Genomic DNA, 25,702 nt, shown 5'->3' with positions numbered 1-25,702 from the left:
TTTTGTTTGGCCTGGCTTCCCCGGGGCCAGTCACAATGAATGGGCCTTCAGTACCTTAATTGAATAACTTCTGCAGCCTGTTCCCTGAAAGCAATTTGGCACAAAAGGACACAGATCCAGCCAAGACTATTAAGTAAAATATATGTGTTCAACAACACAGATACTGCAGCGATAACACCTGTAGTCTATCTCTTTCTCTGTCTCCCAGCTCTGCATCTCTGACCTCAATTTGAGCCTCTCAAGGTAAATCCCCACTCACATATTAAAGAGCACCAGAGGAAAACACGTCCTACTTGTTTTCCAACACAAATCTGCACATACGACTTTATATAATTTTAAATTTTTTATTGATAATTCTATGAGGTTCACATAACAAACCACATTCTCTTTAAAAAATAACATATTTATACTTTAAAACATCTTACTTTACAGTTTAATACATAAAGGTGTTTTTTTTCCTTTTGCACAGCAAAGATATGACATTTATGTTTCAGACAACATACCGACAAAAACAAACATTATGTACATGTAGTCAACATAATACTTGAATGAGTTCCACAACAGTGCAAAATAATGTAAATGAAGAGACAGGCTGTTGACAGGAGAAATAAGGATGCCTGTTTAGACCCACTGAAAGAACCACTTAAAGGAAAAGAACAAAAACATTTTTTTGGATCGTGATGACAATCTTTCAACAGAAAAATGCCATTTAAGTAAAGTAAACAAGCTTGAGGATGCAACAAATCCTCTTAAATAAAAAGAAATGGAATTAGTGCCGTGCGTCCTAAAGGCGCACTGGGATGCTGTTGGTTTCAACCTGTCCATGCACTTGTTTCTCCATTGTTTACACAATCTTAAAAAATATCACTCAGTAGCCTAATTGTGTGTCCATGTGCAGTTAATTGTCCCAGAACCTTCTGTCTTTTTTCTGCATCCACAGAGAGGGAGGAGAGAGAGGTTGAGACTGGAGGGGATGAAGAGCAACAGTCAGAGACATATCAGATATATCACATCAGACAGCAGCATCTCTCTGTTTAGTTACAGAGATCCCTACAGATATGAAGTATACAGTATACAGTTTACTGTAAGGCAGAAACACTGAACACTCATTATGTTGCACTGTTGTTGAGTGACGGATGGGTGCAAGCATTTATTCCCAAGGTTCATGAAAATAATGCTGACAGAAGAATGCAATTTGCAAGGGGAAAAAAAAAAGTAAAGTTAACAAGCTTGAGGATGCAACAAATAAATAAAAGAGATGGAATTAGTGCCGTGGGATGCTGTTGGTTCAACCTGTCCATGCACTTGTTTCTCCATTGTTTACACAAATAATATCACTCAGTAGCCTAAATGTGTGTCCATGTGCGGTAATTGTCCAAGAAACCTTCTGTCTTTTTTTTGGGATCCTCTCAGATAGTCGTGGAGGCTCCAGATTACAACACGGAGGGAATGTTTTTCTTGTGCCTCAACAAAACAGAGGCGCCTAAGAAACACCCTAAAATAACTCAGGCAATTTCCTGCAGCACCTTCACCTCCTGAAAGGCGTGAGTAGGCGCAGGAGGCTCCTGGTTGCTGCTCTCTATGGAGGACTCGCTGCCAGTGCTCTCTCCAGACAGCAGCCTGGTGACTCTCAGGTCAGCTTTCAGCGTCTGCACGTCGTTCCCTATGCTCATCTCTCCCAAATCGTTAATAATCTGACTCAACTCCTGTTTCCCATTGCCCAGGACACACTCATCATCCTCCGTGTCCAGGATGTCCTCACACTCAAAGTGCATCGCTGCTTTCTCCTCCTCCTCCTCTCCCACAGAGTCCTCCGTGATGGAGCCCAGCTTGGGCGCGCTCCGGCTGCGCTCCACCGGGGGTTTGTAGTAACATTGTCCGTTCAGCAGCTTCCTAATGGGGACTAACGGGATGGTCTGCTCGCCTATGAGCTGCTGCTGTTGGTGCCTTGCATCATCCCTCCTTTTCAGTCTTTTAAACTCCGCCAGAGCCGTAGCAGAGGTCTGGTAGAGCAGCAGCGCCATGGCCTTCGCCTTCTCCGGCTTGGACACCAGCACCGCGTGGCAGCGCAGCATCACGGCCTTGTGCTTCATCTCGTGCCGGTACACCCAGGCGAAGATCTTGGGCAGCCTCGGGTCCGCCACGCAGTAGGTTATCCGGTGCAGCAGGTACAGGTGTCCCGGCCTCCTCGCCTTGTCGTCAACATGCACCATGCGGATGCCCTGCGAGCTGACGGTGAGACGCATCTTGGTGCCGTTTTTACCCTGCTCGCTCTTGGTCCAGATCTTGCTCACAGCCACGTCCGTGCAGCCGTCTCCTTTAGACTGGATGGTGGTGGCGTTGCCCAGGTAGAGGACGGTGTAGGTGGGGTCCTCGCTGGTGATCTTCACCTTTTTCCTCTTGGACTTGAACATACTGCCCACCCGGTTCAGGGCGCTCTCCGGGCAGGACTTGGCGAAGGAGGTGAGAGCCGAGTAGTTGAGGCTCACAGCATAGCCCTTCTGCTTGTTGTTCGACTTATTACTGCTGTCTTCCTCGATCAGATCGAACTTGTTCTTCTTCCAAGGCAGCATTTTATTTTATTATTGCTGTTTTCCAAGTCAACAGCAACAAAGTCTATACTGAGAAAGAGACAACTTTGTATCAAAGCTATACTGCTAAATCCTAGAGGTGTTTTATTTCCCCTGTCAGGTCATTGATGAGCTACTCTAAAGACTCCGTATACTTCGTGTGTTCGTCCTCTAAAGTGCTCTGGTCCATCGTGTGATGTGTCCTGTAGCTCTGGATACAGTCTGATGCTGCTGCTGGAGCTCTGAGCGTTATATGCAGGGAGAAACCATCTGAGTGAGACTGTAGGGGGGTGGGCTGAACCAAATGAGAATATAGGACTGTTTGGTTTGTATTGATCGTGCTCATTGATACGAAACTCTCACAGTTGCCCTCTGTTGTACAGTTGTTGTTTTTCAATATTTTATTTATTTATTTTTTGTTCATTTTGAAACAACAGAACAAACTTTCCTGTATCTATACTGGCTTATTTTATTTTAATATTAGGTTTTTTAAGTTTCTTTGTACCGAGAAAGTTATTATTGGGGACGTTTGAGAATAACATATTCTATACAAAAACAGATATATCTCTGTCAGTTAACAGTTAATATTTATCATTAAAAACGTGTTTTTTTGCATGCATTATATTTACATTTTGCAGCACACTATTACAGCATCCCTTTATACAAGTGGCAATAAATATCTATAGGATATTACTAGATAAAATATGAGACATATAACTATATTACTATATTAAAATCCCTCTAAATTTCTATAAAAAAAATCTATCATAGTAATTGTGCAAGATGTAAAAGCATAAGGAGTTTAGAAAGAAGATAGAATCACCACTGAGTGCAAAGTAACTCCTATGTATCTTATTGTCATTTTTATGTCTCTTTTATTTAACCAGGTGAATCCAAGACTGGAGGGGGGGGGGGCTGAACCAAATGAGAATATGGGACTGTATTGGTTTGTATTGATCGTGTTCATTGATACGAAACTATCACAGTTGCCCTCTGTTGTATACAGTTAATATTAATCATTAAAAACATGTGTTTTTGCATGCATTATATTTACATTTAGCAGCACAATATTACAGCATTCCTTTATACAAGTGGCAATAAATATCTATTGGATATTACTAGAGAAAATATGAAACATATAACTATATTACTATATTAAAATCCCTCTAAATTTCTATAGGACTATCATAGTAATTGTACAAGAGGTAAAAGCATAAGGAGTTTTGTAAAAAAAGAAAGAAGAGAGAATCCCCATGAGTGCAAAGTAACTTCTATGTATTATTATTGTCATTTTTATGTCTCATATATTTAACCAGATGAATCCAATTTACATTAAGAATCTCCTTTTCAGGGGCGACCTGGCCAAGACAGGCAGCAGCAGCACAAAAAAACAGTCACAGACAGAAAACACAAAGGGAGACAAACAAAAGAAAAGGGTACATCTATAAACATTTCCATAAGAAATCTGCTCCTATTGCATAATTAGGCTACCGTATTCCCATCCCACCAAAATCAAGATTTTCTTCATTGTCTCTCACATTTTTTTCAAGTAAGGCTTCAGATAAGTAGCTAATTTCCCTTCAATACTGTATATCTACTAAAATGTAACTCGTGTTCTCTCCTTCTAAAATGAAACTAACACAATCACCATCAACAATATAACAATAAAAACATAGGCTGTATTGAATAGACTATAATAAAGTAGCCAAATATTTGCTATGTCAGTCAGCTCATCATTTTAGTTTATGTGGAAGTAATAAAATCATTCTGCTGTTTAATGCTGCCATCTTTTGGTTCACATCAGAAGTGCGTTTGTTAATCTTGTGTCTGTTCGATGGAAGATGATTTACTTGTTACTTTGTGCAATACTAACTTTTTATTTGCTGCTGTTAAAGTCACATGCATTGAAATTCATGGATTTGGTCAAATTTAAAACCGCAATAATTATGTTCAAAGCAAGACATAATTCACTTTCGGGCAATATTCAAAAAATGTTTTGTGACAGGGAGGGGGGTTATAATTTAAGAGGAAAATTGGATTTTAAAAAGCATTGTGTTCGTACAACAAAGAAGAGTATATGTATTTCAGTCTGTGGGGTGGATCACTTTAAAAAGCTATACAAAAAATATATTTTTGGGAGGTATATGGTTGAGGAAGAGTTGTGATAAGGGTTGCGTTAAAGGTTGGTTTATATCTACTTTCTAACTCCGGATGGATATGTGGGTTGTAAATATAAACTTGGGATGCTGTTCATATATTTAATTTGGGATGTAAATAAATCTGGGATAGTTTATATATTATATTATATTATATTATATTATATTATATTATATTATATTATATCATATTATATTATCATTCTATGATATAAGAGTTATTAGAGGAGAAGTGAGAAAGGGGTAGGGAAATATAAATTGTACTTCTCCCTACTCCTTTTCGGACACCACTACTGTTGTTTTGTTTGTTATTATTTTGTATCTGTTTTTATTTATTTTTATGTTCGAAATAAAATCTTTCATTCATTCATTCATTTGTGAATTTCAATCTACTTTAGTACTGAGGACTGTATTTATATGTATTTATATGTATTTTTATTGTTAAACTGATTGAGGTTAGACATGAGGAACGAATATTGGTAGCGTCCTGTTTCCTTCAGGGCAACTTTGATAGCTGGACAATGAAGTGGACTGTACCACTGTACCATAGCTACGTCACTTTAGATGCTTGAACAAGCAGATATTATTACGAGTTTTTAGTGGTTAATTATGTATGTGTAGTAAGGTAATTCGTAATTAATAAAATATATAAATCTATATCTTCGAGTAGTTGAGGTGGATTCGTCCGGAAATGAGGCTCGATTGGTTTCTCCCACTTCCGGTTCTTTAGACAACAACGTAGTGCACATGGGGCGCAGTAGCTGGAGTCGGACAGCGTTTTAACACCCTGCAGATATATTACATTACAGCTTTTGTGTAGTAGTAAAGTAGTAAAGTAAAGTAAGTAGTGAGTGTAAAGTATAGTATATATAGTATATTATTATATTATATATATTATATTAGAGGAGCGACAGCATCATCAGTGAGTATGAGTAAGAAGAAATCAGGCACTCTGGGCAGAGCTCTGATCAAAGAGAGACTGCAGGCAGGCCGAGGAAACAAGAGGGGCGACACATGGGTATGTCAACTAGCTTATATCAAACATGTTTAATCAAATCATAGAGGAGAGTTATCCTGCTGTTCATGATGTATTGTGAAGTTCATATTCAGTGTTGGTCCTGTTTGAACTGACACTCAATACGTGGGTAGTAGTAGTTCTGAAAAGCATGGTTTGTTGCTTTGCGCCAAACTCCCTCAAGAAAATGACATTTTTATCTTTGCTTTGCACAACATCAACCTGAAGTACCTACAATAGCACCTGTTCGTAATAAACCAGCTCCTGTGGTAAATTCGGCATGGAGATAAATTATAAAGGAGCATTGTTTTTTGCTATTCAATCTTAAGATCATTAGAACTGGTTCATATGCCCTAACGCAGTGGTTCTCTAAGTGGGGTCCTTTAGGGGGTTTCCAGGGGGTCCCCAGCAAAACAGGGAATCATTTATTTTCACTATAAGTTCATCCATAAGTAACACAATGACAAAAATGTGTTACTATTGTGGTCATTGGTTTAATACAGGATCCTTGGCGTGAAAATATTTGATAACCTCTGCCTTAATGTTACTAATATTACCAACGCTGTATGTTTTCATGCAAGACCATTATTGGCAAATGAAACTACCACGAGTGTTTCGGCAGAACACAATAGAGTTAAATGATGTCCTCATGCCAGTCATTTTGTAGTACTCACTTTAATTCTAGACTAATGTGTGGTTTGTTATTAATGGAGGCCTTATTTATTTCACATTTGCAGCGCCACACCAGTGAGCTGAATGATGGCTATGACTGGGGACGGCTGAACCTGCAGTCAGTGACAGAACAGAGTTCCATGGATGACTTTCTGGCCACTGCTGAAATGGCAGGAACAGAGTTTGTTGCAGGTACGTAATACCACACTTCAGTCATGTGTAGTTCTTAGGTTGTATGTTGTACCGGGATGTTGTGGGTAAAGATTGTCAATGGCAAGGGGTACTCATAGCCCCAATACGTGCCATTCTCTGACACGGCTGTTGTATGTTAACATCATATCAAACTGAATGCAAAACAAAGTCACTCTGGATGCTTTTTTGGGTTGTACCTGTTGATACTGTGTTTTATGCAGCTGCACCATGGCTATCCACACTGTTTCCTAGGTATAAAATGGACTTATTGCTCATGTCCCTAATAGTCTTATCATTTAGCACATGGACTGGTAGGTCACAGTGTGCCTCACCCTCACTGCTTAGAGGATCTTAGAGGATAGATATATTGTGCTATAATACAGTTATCCACTGCTCTTCTGTTTATGTTTATTTATTTGTTTCACATATACAAAAAAAAACATTAAAATACAATTCATGAAAGGAATGTAAAATATGTGTGAGGGTGTTGTAGAAACCTATGATGGCTTACATAAAAACCACAACCACCCTGTCCTTTGATTCCACTGCTGTCTCTCACTGTTTCTTGCTGTGTTTTCTTAGAGAAACTCAACATCAAGTTTGTGCCAGCGGAAGCCAGAGCAGGCTTAATAACAGCTGAGGAGCGAACCAGGCTGAAGAAGCTGCATGAAGACAACAAGCATTTCCTCAGAATTCCTCGACGGTAAGAAGAACAGATCTAGTTAATTTTATGAAATCCCTCTACTGTATGTTTTGCACTTTTAATTTTTGTGACATCTCTTTCCCAATTTGAAGCCCCCACTGGGACGAAGGCACCAGTACAGAAGCGCTTCAGCTAGCAGAGAAAGACAGCTTCTTGGAGTGGAGACGAGTGCTTGCACAGTGTGTAATATTTTGTAAACTCAGTCACCTTTGCTCTTACAAAGATTGTGTTCTTATAAGCAGTAGTGTAGTTGTTGCATGTTTGTTGTCAAAAATGTTGTGTACAAAATTACAGCATTTGTAATATGTGGTTGCATCAGTGTCTGCAATCTAACTGCAATTGTTTCCTCTAAAGGCTGGAAGAGGAACAGAAGTTAATTCTCACCCCGTTTGAGAGGAACCTGGAGTTCTGGAGACAACTGTGGAGAGTGATCGAGAGGAGGTAAAAAAAAAACACAAAAAAGCTTTATGCAGCTGTCATCTTATACCTGTCTTTAATGAGGAATGTGTTCTCCTTATGTAATACTTAAGACAACATTTTTTCGTGTTTTCCTGTAGTGACGTCGTCGTTGTAATCGTCGATGCCAGAAATCCTTTGCTGTTCAGATGTCCTGACCTGGTGCGTACATTTGGCAGAGTTGCTTTAGTGGAAAAGTGACGGTGCGTGCACTGTTGAAGGAGGATGTCACTAATCTGTGACAACACTTTCCAATGTTTTTCAATGACAGTTATTCCCTGCATTAGGATACACATACCGATTCTAAATGCTGTTTCTGTCATTTTATATAGAGTGGTGCAGGGATAACGTATTTTTGCAGGCCAACCAGGAAGTTAGCATCAGGGAAACCAATGTGATAAAAGTACATTTTGTGCTTAGATTTAAAGAAGCCATTGACTATTAGTTGACTAATCTGTCATTTTGGTCTTAGCCGACTAAGACTTCTTTAGTCAATTAGTTGGTTTTTATGCTTTCTTTCATTATGAATGATTTATTTCTAAGAAACTTGTAAGCACATCTCTGGTAAACACAAGATCAAAGTGGTGCTTTTGTGTGATTCTTTGTGGAGAAACTCAGTTTCACAGATCTGTCGATTAAATCAACTAATCGATTAGTCATCAAAATTGTATGAGTGTTAGTCGACTAAGAATTTCATTGGTCGAGGACAGCTCTTACAGAAATACAGTCCAAATGTGAATCAAACATTTGTCCCTTCTCTGTTGTATGCCGCCAGGAGTTGTACGTAAAGGAAGTGTCGGAGCATAAGGAGAACATGCTGTTGGTGAATAAGGCCGACCTGCTGACCAGGGAGCAGAGGCGAGTCTGGGCCAAATATTTCCAGAAAGAGGGGCTGAGGGCAGTTTTCTGGTCCGCCCTGGCTGAGAACGAGAGACTTGACGCAGAGGAAAAGGTGAGTTTGAGAAGCTGAACATAACCTGTGAATTTGAATGTATGTGCTAGCTCATTTATTTACATTTCTTGGGAACAACTAAAGGTGTGGATCTACATTTCCTCATCATTGGGACCTGAATGTTATCAGTTTGTAATGTCAGATTGTTTTGGAGTAATGCTTGTGAACAGGAGTAGATCTCTTTAGAATATTCACACCAGTATCAAAATGCAAAACGTCTCTTCTCGTAGGGCATGGAAGTGGAGGATCCAGAGTGTGTAGAGAGTGACCCAGAAGAGGAAGGACAGCCAGACAATGAAGCCATGATACAAGAAGGGGCGGCTGGAGAGGAGGAGGACGAAAAGGAGGACGAAGAGGGACAAGAGAGTGGCACAGACGAAGAGCAGCAGGTAAAGATAAGTGTAGATGAGGAGGACTGGCACAGCTGCTCAGAAGATGAAGAAGAGAAAGGGACTGTTGGCTCATCCAGTAAATCCTCCTTCCACAACTCCAGCCGTCTGCTGCATAAGGAAGAGCTGCTTGAGGTGTTTAAGGCTGCTCACAGCGGGCCCAGGTGTAAAGAAGGAGAACTCACAGTGGGACTGGTGAGTGAAAAGTTAACCCTATACAATCAACTAGAAAATGTATGTTGTGAAGTCACCTTATGAGTCTTCTGATTGACTGTGTATGAATTCAACAGGTCGGGTATCCTAATGTGGGAAAGAGTTCCACCATCAACACTATTTTTAGGAACAAGAAGGTGTCTGTCTCAGCCACTCCTGGACACACGAAACACTTTCAGGTACAGGACTGCTCTTTAAACCTCTCAATATGAATTCATTGTATCAACAGAAAGCCTATAGTTTGATTGACTGTGTTGCTTTTTCTTGACATGTATCCCAGACTCTGTATGTGGAGCCAGGCCTCTGCCTCTGTGACTGCCCAGGTCTGGTCATGCCCTCCTTTGTTTCTACCAAAGCTGAGATGATCTGCTCTGGGATCCTGCCCATTGACCATATGAGAGATCACGTACCTGCAGTCTCACATATATCCTTTCTATGCTGTTGGCACCTGCAGAATCCTGCAGCTGATATTTTTTTTGGGAAAGAAGTGTTGATGAACATTAAAGGTGCTATGTGTAGAGTTTATAACCGGCATTTTGAGGAAGTTAAAATAGAATTTGTGTACTTTGTGCATTCAGAGATAGAAGTTGTTCGTCTGTACTTTCCTGTAACTTCTACGATATTAGATATTATTAAAGAAAATGTGTATATGTATCTTTTTACTAAGACTATATCTACAATCTTAACCTTGAAAATACCATAACGACTTAAAAAAAACCAAAATGTATTTCTCAATGATATATTGATAAATGGTATTCCTAGAATCTCGAATATGAACATCATGAGAACTTTTTGGATCTCGGTTAAGTCCTTAACAGATTCGTCACATATGTCAGGTGATCCCTCGGCATGTGGCAGAAGGCACCTACGGCATCAACATCATCCGACCACGAGAAGACGAAGACCCCGACAGGATCCCCACCTCTGAGGAGCTGCTGATGGCGTATGGATGTGAGACTACCGGATATATTTATTGTGTTTTTATAGAAAATCAATTAACAATATGCCAAAAAAGGTACTTGTCAGCATGCGGCTCTGTATAGAGAGGAGCTGTGAGAGTGATTCATCTACCTTTTATATCAAATAATAACATGCTTTTCATAGACTTATGTAGTATTAGCCCACTTCATGTTTTTTTTTTTTCTTCAACCAAGTTGCTCTTGAATGTGTTCTTGTTATCTGCTCTGTTTTTAAAGCATTGTGTAAACTCTTTGATAAGAGCAGCCTAACGTTTGTAATTGTGTTTCCCTCTATTTCAGACATGAGAGGCTTCATGACGGCGCATGGCCAGCCGGATCAGTCCAGGTCAGCCCGCTTCATCCTGAAGGATTTTGTCTCGGTAAGTGCCAGACCTGAGTCAGAACTGAAAAATGACAGTCGCTAGAACATTTTGTTGTTGGTTTTGCCTACTTATGTATAGTAGGTAAGGTTGAATAGGGCATAAGGGAACCATCCATTGAATACCAAATGTGTAGACAGTCTCTTTAAAGTCAACATACTGGTTGTTAATTCACCTGCAGTGTCACCTATAATAATTGTGAATTCATTGCTTTATGTTTAAAAGGACAGCAGGGACCTTTGGCCATATAGCTGCATATTGGAAGAGCTGTTCTATGAAATCGTTTTGTATCGTTGACTAAATACGTGCATCCTGAATAGAACATCCTCTCCCTGACACACTCTTCCTAACAATGTTGACTCTTCACAGGGAAAGCTTCTGTACTGCCATCCGCCTCCACATATTGATGCTCAAGACTTCCAGCCGCAGCACAACAAGTTCCTGAATGGAGACTCGGACGGCTGTGGCCTCTCCTACACAACAACAAACAAACCCAGGAAAATCAAGAGAATTGAAAATGTGGTTGACAAGAACTTCTTCCATCAGGTACGATAGGTCGACTGTCTTCTTATTCGTAAGAAAAATGCCTTAAAAGGATAGTTTGGGTGTTTTGATGTGGGGTTGTATGAGGTATTTATCCATAGTCAATGTATTATCTACAGTAGATGACGGTCAGCACGCCCCCAGCTTGAAGAAAACAGACATGAGTTACTGCACGGAAGCAAAGCAATACAGGACTGTGGATGAGGCCGGCAGCAAAATGTATTTTAGCCACCTAAAAGAAAGGCCCACCTAAAAAAAATCAACATCAGTTTAGGTGAATGCTATATTTAGAATATTTTCACTGCTTGACCTTGCCGTCAGACAGCCCTTTATGATGGGGAACTGAAGCCGTTGTATCCATCTATGCTTTTCGTCAAAGCAACCAGACTCCATTGGAAAAAAAACCCCTGTAATTTTACCTGCAGAACACAATGGTTGCTGGTCTACCGCTGTCTTGATCCGTTAGTTTGTTTGAGCTATTGTGTAACTCCAGTGAACTAACCATAGTCACACAATAACAGAAACAAACTAACCGATCAAGGCAGCGGCAGACCAGCAACTCCCGTGTTCTGCAAGGTAAAATTACTGTTTTTTTCAATGTGTGGCTTTGGCGAGAGTTCTTATATTGCTTCAGTTCCCCGTTGCAAACATAGACTGTTTAGCTTTCTGACAGCAAGGTAAACCAGTGAAAATATTATAGATATAGCGTACACTTAAACTGATATTTACTTTTTTAGGTGGGCCTTTCTTTTAGGTGGCTAAAATACGTTTTGCTGCCGTCCCCGTACACAGCAGTACATTGCTTTTTTACTTCCGTGCGGTAACTCCTGTCTGCTTCTCCAAGCTGAGGTCGTGTCGATCGACTATGGATAAGTACCTCATGCAACCCCACTTAAAAACACTGAACTATCCCTTTTAATAGCAGTTATTAGTTGTCATAAAATAAAAAAATATGTGAAAGTAAATGCTTGAGTATTGATGGGATGTCTCTCTTCAGGCGAATGTGCGGGCGCTCTCCAAGGGGGTTCAGTCTGTTATGGGCTACAAGCCAGGCAACGGACCTGTCGGCCCGAAACAACCTGGAACAGAGACGGTGGTGGGAAAACCCTGGAAAAAACACGGCAATGCGAACAAGAAGGAGAAAATACGCCGTATTACCAAGCATCTGGACGCTTGAAGATGATCCGAAATCAAAGCTCTTTAAATTACAGATCATTTCAGCGGGAATGGAAAAACCCTCAACTATAGTTCACACGTGATTCCAAAGGAATTAATGCTGAGCAGCATCTGTAGGTAGATGTGGGCCCTTTAATCTTGTGTGTGCACTTTGAAAGGATATATGATCGTGTCATGTACCGCTCTGGTTAGAAGATTATATTAGTGCAATGCATTCCATCAACTGGATCACCAGTTGTACACCAGATCTCACCACGGTGTTCGGAAACGGACTCAACATCCAGCGGGTGTGAATTTTGAAGACATTGAAGAAGACTTTTTCATTTTGTATTTGAAAGGCGTTTCAAAAGACACATCACAATGTCTACAGTACCCAGATAAATCACTGTGTGTTTGATAATGCTTTTATCCAGATATACAGTTTTGATTAATGTAATTAAGATGGATTATGAAAATAAATTGAATATTTTCATGTTAGTGCATAACTTCTTTACTCCATTATCACAAAGCTATCATTGGTTATTGCTGCCCAGTGCAACGGTGGAAAGGAAAATAATCAAGAATATTTGCAAATGTAGGGCATATGCATTCATATAGAGGTTCATCTTTTTAAAAGCTTTATTTGCTGCAGTTTATAAGTATAAAAATGTACATTAATCAATATTTTAATGTCAACATTAAACACAAAATGACTTAATGTGAAAAGTGTCATCTGCAATGTTTAGAATGAAGCTACATTCACCAAAACTCATGAAATCTGAAGATGTGCTGAAGATTGTTGAGAAATATAAGAGTTGTGGTGGCAACCCTAAAACATCTAGATTGTATCTTAATGTTGTTGATCTTTGTTTAAAGCTTTCTGTTCAGGGGGAATTTAGCACTCAGACTATTGAAGTTGACAGTGTTGATTTGTTATCACAGATACAAACAATTCCTTGATTCCTCACAGCTTCAAGGCAACAAGAGAAGCCGTGACATTTCAATCTACAGCATACTTTGTGTTCCAGTACTCATGCTACCATACCATTTAGTAAGCCAGAACAAATATTTAGTATGTCCCAATACATAGTATGTCAAATGCAGTATGCCGAAAAATAGCAGGATGTCCTACTACAACCAGCATGCTTTCCTGGATACTCAGACCCACAATCCTCTGCTCTGCGGTTATGAGCAAAATGGTCAAGGTGCAAAAAGCTATGAAGAAGCAGTATGTCCCAGTTGTATGCATACTGCATGCAACAGTACGTTTTACGTACTTTAGTACATACTGCAGCTGCAGAAAAGAACTAGGGTCACATAATAATGTTAATTAGTCAAGGCCACAATAAATGAGTGGAGGTCTATAGAGCCCATCTCCCAGGATCAACTGGACTAGTTCTTCTTTAAAAACCTGTGAATAAAGGGTTGCTCCTCCATGCCATGGGTGTAAAAAGTAGAATAGAAACTTCCCTCCATCATTAGGACCACCTCTAGGCCTCATCCTCAGGAGCATTCAGTGAAATGGGATACCTGTGATCCTGAACATTGGATGCAAACGTCTGTCAAAGTCAACTTTTGCACAGATTTAGCTCCAACTAATTGATAAAACACAACATTTGCTTTAACTTATTTTCTTTTAAAGAATAAATGAATTATTTCAAATGACCCTTCAAAAGTGAGGCTTCAGTAGCTAATTTCCCCCACAACGTCCAGTATTCAGTAGGGCTGTGTATTGGCAAGAATCTGGCGATGTGATACGTATCACGATACAGGGGTTACGATTCAATATATTGCGATATATTGCAATACTGTAAGTAAGGCGATATATTGTATTTTTTAAATCTAATTATTGGAAAACTCTCATAGTATAAAGAATAAACCGCCATATGTATAAAATCTGAGTAAAAAAATTAACTTTTTATGCAGTCAGAATAGTGGGATCTGCATTTGCATTTATCACAGTTCCTGTAACATCCCTCATCACAGCACTACTTTGAGAGGGCACATACACTGATGGTGCATATCTTTGCAACTGAAATAAGTATTGACTGAGTAAATCTTTGCATGTAAACTATTAAATTAAAATCAATATAGTGTTTTTGAGAATGTATCCAGTATCACAAAACATAATATTGTGATATTCGATATTTCCTCACACCCCTAGTAGGTTATCCAGTGAGGTGCATCACAGGTGAGCTCCTCCCTAAAATCCGCAGACTGGCTCCATTGTGCGTCAGACTGCTGCATGGTTGTGCAGGTGCTGCATGGATTCATTTCTTTCTAGCACCACGAAATGTAAACACATTTGCAATTAATAATGGGGGGACATGCATTGACCCTAGAGGGTCAGACAAGAGGAGATCCAGACACTTTTCTCTCCAGTTTGGTTGAATTTTGCGTCGATTCGGTGACTTTCTGTTTCTCTCCGGATGCAGACAAACGTTGCGTCCCCGTCGGTCTCTGCTCTCTGTCTGAGCTGCTTCTACTGCTCTCATGCTTTCTGTAAGTAGCTCAGCATTTTGTTCCAGTAATGAGTTGAAAAGGTTCCAGCATTAATCCCCATGTTAACTCTTTAAAGGCTCGTGTATCAGAGGTGTGGAGGAGATAATCCTGGAGGAACCATCCTGCTCCTCTACAGCCTCCTCGGTGCTCTGTGCAGCACGACTGGAGCCGTTCTGTCCAGACAGCTGCACATCCAGGTAACATCCTGTTCACATCCTGTTCATCTGGCTGCTTTTTAAAAAACATTTTACATGCAGTAATAACTTCTTTCTGCTACCTCCTCTGTAGGTTTTGATGGGTGCTTTTGCAGCTGCTGTGGATGCTGTCAGTTTGATTTCTTGCTGCTTCCATGTGCTCCTGTGCTGGAACTCAAAGACAGGTAATGTTCAGAGAAATTATGGAAGCCCTGAAAGGCAAGAGTGATTTTTTTTTTTTTTCTGGTTTAGAAAAATCACACTAAATTTATTTTGCTACCTGTTTCACAGACAAAAAAACTTAGAAAGATTATCCTTGCAAAATAAATGTTTTTAAGTCATAAACACAGGAGAGAAAATAATTCAGATTTAGAAAAATGGATCACAAGAAAAAAAAAGAAAATTCTCGCTTGCCTTTCAGGGCTTCCGTAAGAAATGCCATATCTCAATAATAATATTAATGCAAATACTGTTAAAACAAAGTAGAGAAAGGTAGCACAGGTGTTTTTATTATTAGCACCCAACTGGCCAAGCCCTTTAGGCAAAACAGTGAGGAGACTTATCAGAGACGCTCTACAGATAAAAGAACACATGAATAGAGGATGTGTTACAACTGTGTCCAGCTGCAACAACCACCGTGTGTGTGTGTGTGTGTGTGTGTGTGTGTTCTCCCTCAGAAAGGAGGCAGAGGATGATGAGGGGTCGGAGGAGGCAGCACCTCCTTGCAGTGTGTGTACTGATGGTGGTTGCAGGAGGTTTTCTAAAGTCCAGGGTGACCCAGCGCCCAGCAGACAGGCTTCTCAGCAGGAGGAAACTTCTGCATGCCACCCTCCAAGTAAGCACACACACCACCACTGTGGCTAGTTGGAGTCCTTATATGACTTTAGTGTAGTTCCATGGACAAATGCATTTACATTTCATGTGTAGTAACAGATGGGATGTTTTTTTTTTTTTACATCTACACCAGTGGTTCCCAACCTTTTTACTTCAGGAAACGACCCCTGTTAGTGACATATTTTATGAATATTTCATATTATATTCAGTGCAAAACAATAACAGTACAGAACAATTACAATTAACCCAAATAGTGAACGCAATAACTGCAGGATGTTTGCGAAAAACAAGCGATTTGGATGAAATGTGAGCAGATCATTTGATTTCCTGTGAATATATTGCATTACAGATGAGTTGTGCCTGTTAGGTCTTTCTTTTACAATTCTCAATTTTACAATTTTTATTTTTGGCAATCATTCATACTTACTGGGCTTCCTTTCAGACAAATTCGTGAACGTCGTGACACCCAGGTTGGGAACCAGTAATTTACACTTCCCTCACACTTATGTGGCGCTCTGTAGTTTTAAATACTCTGTTGTTTATTTCACGGCATCTACGATCTCTGTAGTGTGGATGGATATTCATGTTATTCAAAAACCCTATTTAGACTATATATCCTTACCTCGTATTGTATCTGACATTATAACAACTTTAAACGGTTCTTCTAACAGGATAACACTGAAATCCTTGGTTACACACTGGGCTTGCTGTCCTTTGTCATCGCCTGTACTTCCAGGTTCCCTGCACTCTGCAGAGTAGTAAGTGACAAACAATACATTTAGTGTCGGAGACACTTCTTATTGCTTTCCCAAAATTGTTCCCAGTGTTAAATCACTTTTAAATGAATTTCATTTATTATTTCCCTATAGTACAGAGGACAGATGTTGACCTGGGCCTACATGTTCTCTGGACTGCTGTGCTCTCTGGCTGGTGTCCTTTATGCTGCTGCCATTCTCCTCTACGACACTCAGCTTGGCTTTCTTTTAAGAGTCATGCCGTGGCTGCTGTCAGCAATATGCTGTGTCACCCTGGACCTTCTTGTATCCTTATATAGCAAAGAGTGACCGCATCTTACTCACTCTGTCAGGCTCACGGCTTCACACCAGAATAGCACTCCTGCCAAAGCCTTTAATGTACACCTAAACTGATATTGATTTTTTTAGTTGGGCCTTTCTTTTAGGCGGCTAAAATATCTTTTGCTGTCGTCCACAGTAGTGCATTACTTTGGTTCTGTGCGGTAACTCCTGTCTGCTTCTCCAAACTTGGGGTGTCATCTACTGTAGATAATTCACTGACTGTGGATAAGTTCCTCATACAACCCCACTTCAAAACACCCAAACAATCCCTTTAACATGGGCACCGGCCACTGAACTGCAGGTGGTTCCTGGTAGTATTGACAACACAATATTGATTCAGCTTTTCCAAGTTCTGAACTCTCTCTGGTAACTTTTTCAGCAACAGCAATAGACACCATGACTGAACAGAGAGCGAAAGAGTAGCACAAACAGAAACCCAAAAGTCATCAATACAAAATACACGACAAGAACTTCACAATACTGCCCACAATGTTTGATCTCTGGGAAATAACACACAGTACAATTATATATAAATAGAATTGCTTGAATGCATGTGAATTTTGATGATTTCAACCAGGTCTGATTTGTTGACCTTTAATCCAACATCGTAAGATTCTTGTCATCCATCGGTGGAAGAGAGGAACCACACAGTTGTTTGCCAGTTTTCCTCCAGACACAGAGAGCCTTTTAGGTGAGGATAACGATGTCATGAAGAGACAAAGAAAACAGGTTCATTCATCAGTACGGACAAAAGTAAGTTTTCATACTTCATGTTTTAGGTCCCATTTGTTTTACTAAACCATAAGGATCGAACAGGAATCTTGATCTCAACAAACTTCCTGAGTAAATAAAGTACTAACTAACTAATTGTTTTATATTTTACAATGACAATATTGGAATTATACTTACTGTGCCACTGACTCATTAAATGATCTCGATGTGTCTGCTTAAATGTGCATAAAGTAAACAGAAGACTTTCCTCTGCAAGATTTGAGTCGTTTGTATCAAATGAATGCTAATGATGCCTTTTCTGTCTTGGTTTGAGCATGACTCTATTTCTTCAAAGACAAAAAATGTCCAGAAGATGACTGAGATGGGCCGTTACATGGACATCAGTGTTCAACCTGCTGGAAAAGTGAGCGAAGAATCTGTGGTGGAACACGCTGCGTTCTTGCTGCATATTTTCTTCACCTCAATCAATCGGTGGTCATCCTTTCAGTAGAATTTATATGTTTTTGTGTTTTGCAGATATGCCTCAAGGAGGTGACGTTGTCCAAGAAGGAGGTGGAGGAGCGGCCTCTCAACAGAACGGTGCGAGTAATCCGAGTCGACAGTTACTGTTCCTCAGATACATCCTGTGATTCTTCACCAGTCAGCTCCGATCTGGAGGTGGGTTGGAGCCCTGTTGGTGAGCAGTATGATGTTTTCTTTCAAACCTGCCAACCAATCAAATTACTTACACTGATGTAGCAGCAACTATACAATACACAGGTGTCTTCTTAACCCCTCTGATTTAATGTAGCCAGTAATAACCTGGAAGTAATATTTCACCTTTATTTGAATTCAATCAGCAGTGCAGCAATATTCACTCATCAAATATCTACTTAAGTTTTTTGGTTGTGTCCAAAGGTAACACAGACAGCTCAGACATTGTGCTTTTTTTAACGTTTCAATTCAAAACTTCGATGCTTCGACGCCAAAAGCTCTGTTCCCAACCATGCTTTGGACGCACTCTTTGCAATAAATGCAATGCATAATGTTGGCCGTTTTCAGGTTTACTGGGGACCGGGAAGACAGGTGGTGGAGCAGTTACTTCCGCCGATGATGTCTGGGCCGGGCCTTTCAGGGCTGAGGACAAAAAAACGATCAATAGTTTTCTTCATTTTGAATTACCGATATGATTTATGGTTGTGATATTGCTCCAGGAGGAATAGAGGGCGTGGTTTCACACATACACACATCCCTTTTTTCTTTTTCAGGTGCAGGTGGGGGAAAAAAAATAACGCTACACACACATATAATAATAATGATAATAATAATAATACATTTTATTTACAGTATATAGCGCTTTTCAAGAAACTCAAAGACACTTTACACAGCTAGAATGATCATAAATAAGAACATCATTAAATATAAAGGTGCTGTGCAGGTGCACGGGTGCAACCAATGAAAATGTTTAGTCACTCTCGACAGATTTTTGGTTGCATCTCTGGAGCCCTGTAAAACATGGCATATTAATTTTTATGTAACATATCTGCCGTCATATCAGAGGAAATGTTAATTTATGTCCGATGCCGATGTTTCATTTTCAAGCCTTTATCTGACGATACCGATGATATGCCGATATCATCGTGCATTCCTGATCCTAACCTTAACTGTTCAAGGTCAATGCCTAACCTTAACCATCTTGCCAAAATTTCCCAAATTGTGGGTTACCTTCTAGACACAATCCAGTTTTCCCATTTTTCATTTCCTGTTGTCTTGAAATTGTGTAATATATTTATTCTGCAATCGTTACCATATTTTCAGGAATAGCTTTGCATTTTTATAGTTACTGAACAAGTTTCAAACAGTGATCTCAGACTCAAGCCTGTTATTAAATACAGCTATGAAGTGTACTTCCCACAGTGTGCCACTAGGTGGCGACAGTGGTTGACATAATGTGCGTTGCACATGGTGCTGTGAAGTGGAAGTATGAATGGGTGTGAACAGGGTGTTCGAAGGCTGTTGACTTCTGTTCTTAATCTGTTTTAATTTATTGACCTTTAATATGAGCTTGTGTAACAGGTTTTCTCGGCTCAGCACAGAAGTTCATGCAGAGGTGAAAGTCAAGACAAGGGTTGAAACACCACTATCTGTTCTTTTATCCATCTACATCAGGGTTGACAAACTCCCTTTAGCTCTTGGGCCACATAACAGCCAAATTTGATATCAAATTGGTCGGAGCACTAAACCATTGCATAATAACCTAACCTATAAATAACACCTCCAAATGTTTCGCTTTCTTTTAGTCTAAAGAAGTACATTCTGAAAACGTTCACAATTAATGAGCAATCCATTTACATAACAGATGTAAACCGCATGAGATGTTTCGCTGATCTCTTAGCTACCACTCAAAACAGACTGCTGTTTCCTCAGACCTGCCAACAATTCATTTATTTTCTCCGTTTTCTGTTGTTCTAGTCTGATAGTGGCGCCGAATATTATATTCCTTGAGCACCTAAAGGTGAACACACAAAGCAAACTGGCTTCCCATTTACCTCTGTAAAGAAATAGGAACTGGGCCATTTTTCTTGGAAACCCAATACTCTGGGACTTTTCATTTTTTTGACAATGACATTTTCCACCAGCTGCTCCTGCATTAACAGTAACCTACGCTTGACAGCAATATGTAAGCAGACAGTAAGCACGTGGGATCTAAAAGTGTCTCCAGCACAGGCCCTGCTACTCTTATTAGGACAGTGGGAACAAATAGGAATAGCAGTACATTTTATTGAAAAAAATGGAATTAATTACTTCTCTGCAAAATTTCACACTTTGCAAAGTCATCCAGTGGGCCCGGATTGTACCCTTTGGCGGGGCCGGTTCTGGCCCTCGGACCATATGTTTGACACCCCTGATCTACATCAAGTATCTCTGCATATCCATGCCTACTGTAGCTTTTGGCTGTCCCTGTTAGATTAGATTAAATGCTTCACATATTAGAAATTATCATAAAGAGCAAATGAAAATCCAGAGCTCAGAGGAAGTCATAAGAAGAAGTAACCACAGGTCAGGATGTGCTTTTCACATGTGACTCTGAGGGAAGTAAATCAGGCAGTCGTCAGAGGTTCTTGTAAGAAGACAACAGTCATCATCTTGTAGGATTGATGAGTCAAACTCTACAGAGAGACTCGCCTGTGTGTGTGCATGCGGATTTGTGGGTAAAAGTGTATGGAGAGAGAGTTTGTATTTTAAGTGGTGATTTGAAGTGACACGTGGCTTCATTCTGCCGTGTACAACTGTGCCCAGAATTAAATATCGGCTACACAGCAACAAAAACAAAAACAGTCTTGTTTTTTATAAACTCTCCTCTCTTTGAAAAGGCATAGTTTGAGTTTGCAGGGAGAGTGAAATTACAAGCTGTTCCTTTTCAGGCATTCACAGCCACAAGAGAACCTCCCTGCTGTAGAAAGCCAAGCTATGGAGGATGTCATTTAATCAGAGACAAAGGCAAATGGTGTGAGCACAAACAATTGCAGCTCGATACCGTTCACCAAACAGGAAAAAGCAAATGACGTGAATGCCCTTATTGTAAGTAGTGTGTTAGAAGTGAGAGGGCTTTAAAATGTACTGTGTGTACATGTTATATGTGATAAAGCTCTAAAGTAATTTCATCTCTCATTGGTTGGTGGAGGATTGTTTGCCCCAAACACTACAGGATCTTCCAAATATTCTGTGTTTTGGGGGCAGCTCAGATTAGTCAGCGAGTCTTTAAAACAAAATCTGTTAAGTCCTGATAGCTGCTAATGTTTTCTAATCAGTTCTGAACAAATTGTTAGTCTGACGTCTTTCTGATCAAAGACAACAGCAGGTAAATTCATAGATCAGTCCCTACCTCTCTTTCCCACTTTCCTAGTTAGAGTTAACAGAAGCTGTTTCAAGCCTGCTCATTGAAAACTGTCACTTTTTATTTGTTTACAACATTTTTCCACTACATTTTAAAGGGGACATATTATGAAAAACTCACTTGTTATGGAGGACAGGACCTCCCAAAATAAAAAATAAATGAATAAATGACTCGATAAATAAATAAATGACTTGATAAATAGATAAATGTCATTAAATCTAGCAAAAATTATATTAAGAATAAAATGAGTCATTAATTAACTGATAAAATGAGACATAAATTGATATTTCTGTTTTAAGTTGCTAATTTATTTATCTTTGAATCAATTCCCATATTTATTAATTTACTCTTCTGTTTAATTGTCCCTTTGATTTATTTATTTATTTATGTATTTATTTTATTAATCTTTAAATAATTTATTTAGAGTGAGAGTAAATAAATACGGGGATTAATACAAAGATAAATAAATAAATAAGTAAGCAAATTAAAACAGAAATATCAATTTCTCACATTTTATCAATTAATCAATGGCTACATTTATTTTAATATTTTTGCTAAATTTAATGACTTATTTATTTATTTATCGAGTCATTTATTGATTCTTTTATTTTTTATTTTGGCAGGTTCTGTCCTCCATTAAACATGTGATTCAACAAGCCATTCAGATTTGGCTCCCCTTCTTATGTCCCATGCAGGCTCATTAGAATCTATCGGCTTGAGAACTATCTTTGCAAAGGTGCGCCATGTTTTTCTCGAAAGCCAATCAGAGCAGACTGAGTTTTTTCAGGAGGGGGTCTTAAAGAGACAGGCGCTAAAACTGAGCGTTTCAGACAGAGGGTAAATACAAGTATATTCAGACAGTATGGGTAGTAAAAATGATGTGTTTTTTGATCATTAAAGCATGTCAACATGTTCTAGTAGAAAACCCAAAATACAAGTATGGACCTGAAAATGAGCATGATATGTCCCCTTTGAACGCAGAGGTTACCCAACTGTAAAATGTTTCAGAGTGAGCTGAGGACAGAAAAGAAAAGATCATAGTGCAAGTGGGCTATTTTTAGATTTAAATAAAACATGAATTTAAATTGTGCCTGCTTTTCATGATATCACCATAATTGCTGATCATGATAAAACCACACAACATTTTGGAGCGTGCTGCCTGCAGTCAGAATTCACCGCCGCCAGCAGCTTGAATTGTCTATTGTGCTGTGTGTTTCTTGCACATTTCTGCTTGAGTGCCGGTTCTCCGCTGAGGTGGAGGTGAGGGGCGGGGGGGACGGGGACTGAGGGGTACCATGAGGGGTGGAATTGTTTGAGATTTGCCTAGTGGCCCAATTGTTCTCCTGTAAAGGATCTTTGATTAAAGACCAGCACTGGGTTGGGCCTGTCTGCTTAGGAAGTAGTGCAAAATGGTTGCCTTGTCTATAGGGGGCCAGTGTTACCCTCTGCTATTTTGGGAGATGTTTATGGTCACTTGTGTGATGCCTGCTGCCCTAGACTTAACTCTGTGTGTGTGCAAGACTAAGCCTTTTGCATTCTTGACATTTAGCTGAGTCTCTTACACAACATGAGAGAAAGAAATAATTTCAGAATCTCTAACATTACAAATAACCCGTGTTAAATGGGATAAGGATCAGGGACTCCGAAAGAGTAATAACAAATATTCCTGTGCTCTTGAAATGATTAGGCAAAACGAAGAAGTGCTAGATGAAAGGTACGGATACAGTTGAGATGGTGTGAGCAATACTATAGACACATAATAACTGAATAGCTACAGGGATGGTTAATAAGCTACTAAGGAATGACCACTCTTTTATAAGGATCATAAAATTTGACACCATAATCCTTTGGCTGTAATTCTCTATAATAATATCTCGACCTGTCCATATTTTCCAGTGGGATTTTGAAGCGGCAAATGCCCAGTGGAGTGAACCATCAGCAAAACAACAGAATGAGTTTCCACCTCAAGAGTGGCCAACAAACCCCGAACCCTTTAACATCTGAACCTGTGCCGTGTCGGGATTCCCACAGGGAGAGAGCGCCTCTTCTGCAAGCTTGGCAAAACGACAAACAAATGTCAATCTCAATTAGTAATATGATACACATCTGATGCATTCATTTGAGGGGGAAATAAAAAAGTGTAAACACTGACCTGTTATCTGTGTTGTTTAACTTTACAGTTTAGCTAATGTGTGCGTATCTTTCTCATCACCTCAACAGGCGAGTGTGGGTAAAATGATGGTGAAATTTGTAGGTCTTTGCTTGGTAATGCTGGATGTTGCATTCTAGTTGCATTGAGCAGCTTTGTCTTTAAAGTAATAATGTAAAAACAGTTTTTAAAGGACTAGTCTGTAACATTAGGGGGGTCTATTGGCAGAAATGGAATACAATATTGATAAGTATGTTTTCTTCAGTGTATAATCACCTGAAAATGAGAATTGTTGTGTTTTCGTTACTTCAGAATGAGCCGTTTATATCTACCTAGGGAGCAGGTCCTCTTCACGGAGTCCGCCATGTTTCTACAGTAGTCCAGAATGGCTCGGGCCGGAGTTACTCGCTCCCGTCGCCTCCGCTCTCCCTCTCTTGCTTCAACACTCACTTCTCGCATACACACACACACACACACACTCTACGCACTGGCTCTGCACCAAATGACCTACACTACTCTCACAAGAACTGGCTCTAGAGAGGGCCATTCGCAATTTCGCGTGGGCCACCGTAGCAATCTTACACGCTAGGCACGCGGGAGAGGCTTCAGTTGGTTGCAGTCTCAACCTCACCGCCAGATCCTACACACTGTTCCTTTAAATAAACGTCTGTGAAGTCACTATCTATCCCCGAATGAGGTAACACAATGGTGAATATGTACTACTGATAAAAAGCCATTGCATTTGGAGTATTATGAACTCTGTGTCTGTGGCAACATTCCCGACAAAAAATCACAAGTGTGCCGCCAAAGAGAATGAAACGGAGACCTTCGAGATTGTTACTTTAAAAGGGACGTGATGTGAAAAAAAACAGTTTTTCAGTGCTTGTGCACATACATTTGGGTGTCTGGAGTGCTTACCAACCCCACAAACTGTGAAATAAGACAACCCAGTCAGTTTTTTGTGGGATGCCAAGATCAGAAGACTTGAGCCAATCAGAGCAGACTGAGCTTTTTCGGGAGGGGGATTTAAAGAGACAGTGTTTCAGACAGATGGTGAATACAGGTATATTCAGACAGACAGTATGAGAAAAATTATGTTTTTTGAATATGAAAGCATCATGTAAACATGTTCTAGTAGAAGCCCAAAATCCAAGTATGAACCTGAAAATGAGCATGATATGTCTCCTTTAACTTATGGCCATTTGTCAGTACACAGAGGCAACTACATCTATTGTCTAAACTCTTACTGCATTCATCAAGACCTCTGAGAACTGAGATCTGTTAGGACAGTTTACAGAAAAGACCTCCCCTAATAAAACAATATTGCGACCCTGCTGCCTTGCAGGGTTATTGGGTCATATCCTGTATTTTGCTAGTCGACCCGGGTTATCAGGGCTGGACTGGGAAAAGGCCCGGTGGAGCAGATAAGCACCAGACTAGACGGCCAGGGCTCCTCCGTCCTCTCCATCATCCCTCAGACCCCTCTGTCCATCGGCCTGCTCCGGGGCTTTGGACGATGATGCTGGGGGGCATTTTTAACTGAAGGGACTTCCTAAAACCTGATAACAGAACAATACAAAGATTAGGGCAAAGTTATGGGGCACATTTTACTCCTCCCTGTTACATTTCCTCAAGTGACATGTCCGTCCGAGACAAATGACTGGGAAACAACTAATGAACAAAGCAATTGCTGATATCAGCAGTAGAAATTAATGTAACTCGACACCTTGTTTGGCGTGTAAACATGACACGATAGGTCAGGCCGTGAGACAATTCAATAATACTGTTTATTGAATATCCCCATTGTCATGAAATATGATCTTATCATGTTATTGTATCAGTTAATGATTAATGACTAAATTAATGATTTTGAGCAGGGGTTTTTGTTTGATGAATTAGATGTATTGTACACTGGAAACAAATGAACTGCTTTCAACATCTGTTTTTATCATTTGTGTGGTTTTATATAGATTTGTCATGCCA

General features: G+C 39.9%; 3 protein-coding genes across 5 annotated transcripts; 2 read left to right on the top strand and 1 right to left on the bottom strand.

Annotated features, from left to right (window-relative positions):
* Positions 1-330: 330 nt before the first annotated feature.
* Positions 331-2,801, bottom strand: fam43a (family with sequence similarity 43 member A). Its single transcript, XM_037770842.1, has one exon. The coding sequence runs from the start codon at positions 2,571-2,573 to the stop codon at positions 1,506-1,508; it is 1,068 nt and encodes a 355-aa protein (XP_037626770.1). The 5' UTR covers positions 2,574-2,801; the 3' UTR covers positions 331-1,505.
* A 2,551-nt stretch (positions 2,802-5,352) lies between these two features.
* lsg1 (large 60S subunit nuclear export GTPase 1) lies at positions 5,353-13,071 on the top strand. The gene is made up of 14 exons (XM_037770758.1): positions 5,353-5,744; positions 6,479-6,605; positions 7,188-7,308; positions 7,401-7,487; positions 7,663-7,749; positions 7,866-7,926; positions 8,540-8,716; positions 8,947-9,300; positions 9,396-9,497; positions 9,599-9,742; positions 10,146-10,269; positions 10,578-10,657; positions 11,027-11,203; positions 12,198-13,071. The coding sequence occupies exons 1-14, from the start codon at positions 5,655-5,657 to the stop codon at positions 12,375-12,377; spliced, it is 1,911 nt and encodes a 636-aa protein (XP_037626686.1). The 5' UTR covers positions 5,353-5,654; the 3' UTR covers positions 12,378-13,071.
* Positions 13,072-14,545: 1,474 nt separating this feature from the next.
* tmem44 (transmembrane protein 44) lies at positions 14,546-23,799 on the top strand. 3 transcript variants are annotated; one of them, XM_037769064.1, is made up of 11 exons: positions 14,548-14,857; positions 14,934-15,054; positions 15,146-15,236; positions 15,729-15,886; positions 16,557-16,643; positions 16,755-16,925; positions 17,574-17,714; positions 18,028-18,096; positions 18,210-18,350; positions 23,467-23,600; positions 23,657-23,799. In XM_037769064.1, the coding sequence occupies exons 1-10, from the start codon at positions 14,673-14,675 to the stop codon at positions 23,572-23,574; spliced, it is 1,272 nt and encodes a 423-aa protein (XP_037624992.1). In that variant the 5' UTR covers positions 14,548-14,672; the 3' UTR covers positions 23,575-23,600; positions 23,657-23,799. The 3 variants fall into 3 exon arrangements, with proteins under 3 accessions (XP_037624993.1, XP_037624991.1, XP_037624992.1); XM_037769065.1 differs by lacking the exon at positions 23,657-23,799 and having other exon boundaries at positions 14,546-14,857; positions 18,007-18,096; positions 18,210-18,369; positions 23,467-23,509; XM_037769063.1 differs by having other exon boundaries at positions 14,547-14,857; positions 18,007-18,096; positions 23,467-23,671.
* The last annotated feature ends 1,903 nt before the right edge of the window (positions 23,800-25,702 follow it).

Source organism: Sebastes umbrosus, chromosome 5, assembly GCF_015220745.1.
Source record: "Sebastes umbrosus isolate fSebUmb1 chromosome 5, fSebUmb1.pri, whole genome shotgun sequence".
NCBI lineage: Eukaryota > Metazoa > Chordata > Actinopteri > Perciformes > Sebastidae > Sebastes > Sebastes umbrosus.
The sequence above is the reverse complement of the archived record's forward strand: the minus strand, read 5'-3'. Positions and strand labels throughout refer to the sequence as shown.

Excerpts from the sequence above, each read along its gene's own strand:
- fam43a (XM_037770842.1), bottom strand. The coding sequence starts at position 2,573 with ATGCTGCCTTGGAAGAAGAACAAGTTCGATCTGATCGAGGAAGACAGC.
- lsg1 (XM_037770758.1), top strand. The coding sequence starts at position 5,655 with ATGAGTAAGAAGAAATCAGGCACTCTGGGCAGAGCTCTGATCAAAGAG. Across the intron at positions 5,745-6,478 it reads ACAAGAGGGGCGACACATGG|CGCCACACCAGTGAGCTGAA; the intron begins GTATGTCAACTA and ends TCACATTTGCAG. Across the intron at positions 7,309-7,400 it reads TTCCTCAGAATTCCTCGACG|CCCCCACTGGGACGAAGGCA; the intron begins GTAAGAAGAACA and ends CCCAATTTGAAG.
- tmem44 (XM_037769063.1), top strand. The coding sequence starts at position 14,673 with ATGGGGGGACATGCATTGACCCTAGAGGGTCAGACAAGAGGAGATCCA. Across the intron at positions 14,858-14,933 it reads CTACTGCTCTCATGCTTTCT|GCTCGTGTATCAGAGGTGTG; the intron begins GTAAGTAGCTCA and ends AACTCTTTAAAG. Across the intron at positions 16,644-16,754 it reads TCCCTGCACTCTGCAGAGTA|TACAGAGGACAGATGTTGAC; the intron begins GTAAGTGACAAA and ends ATTTCCCTATAG.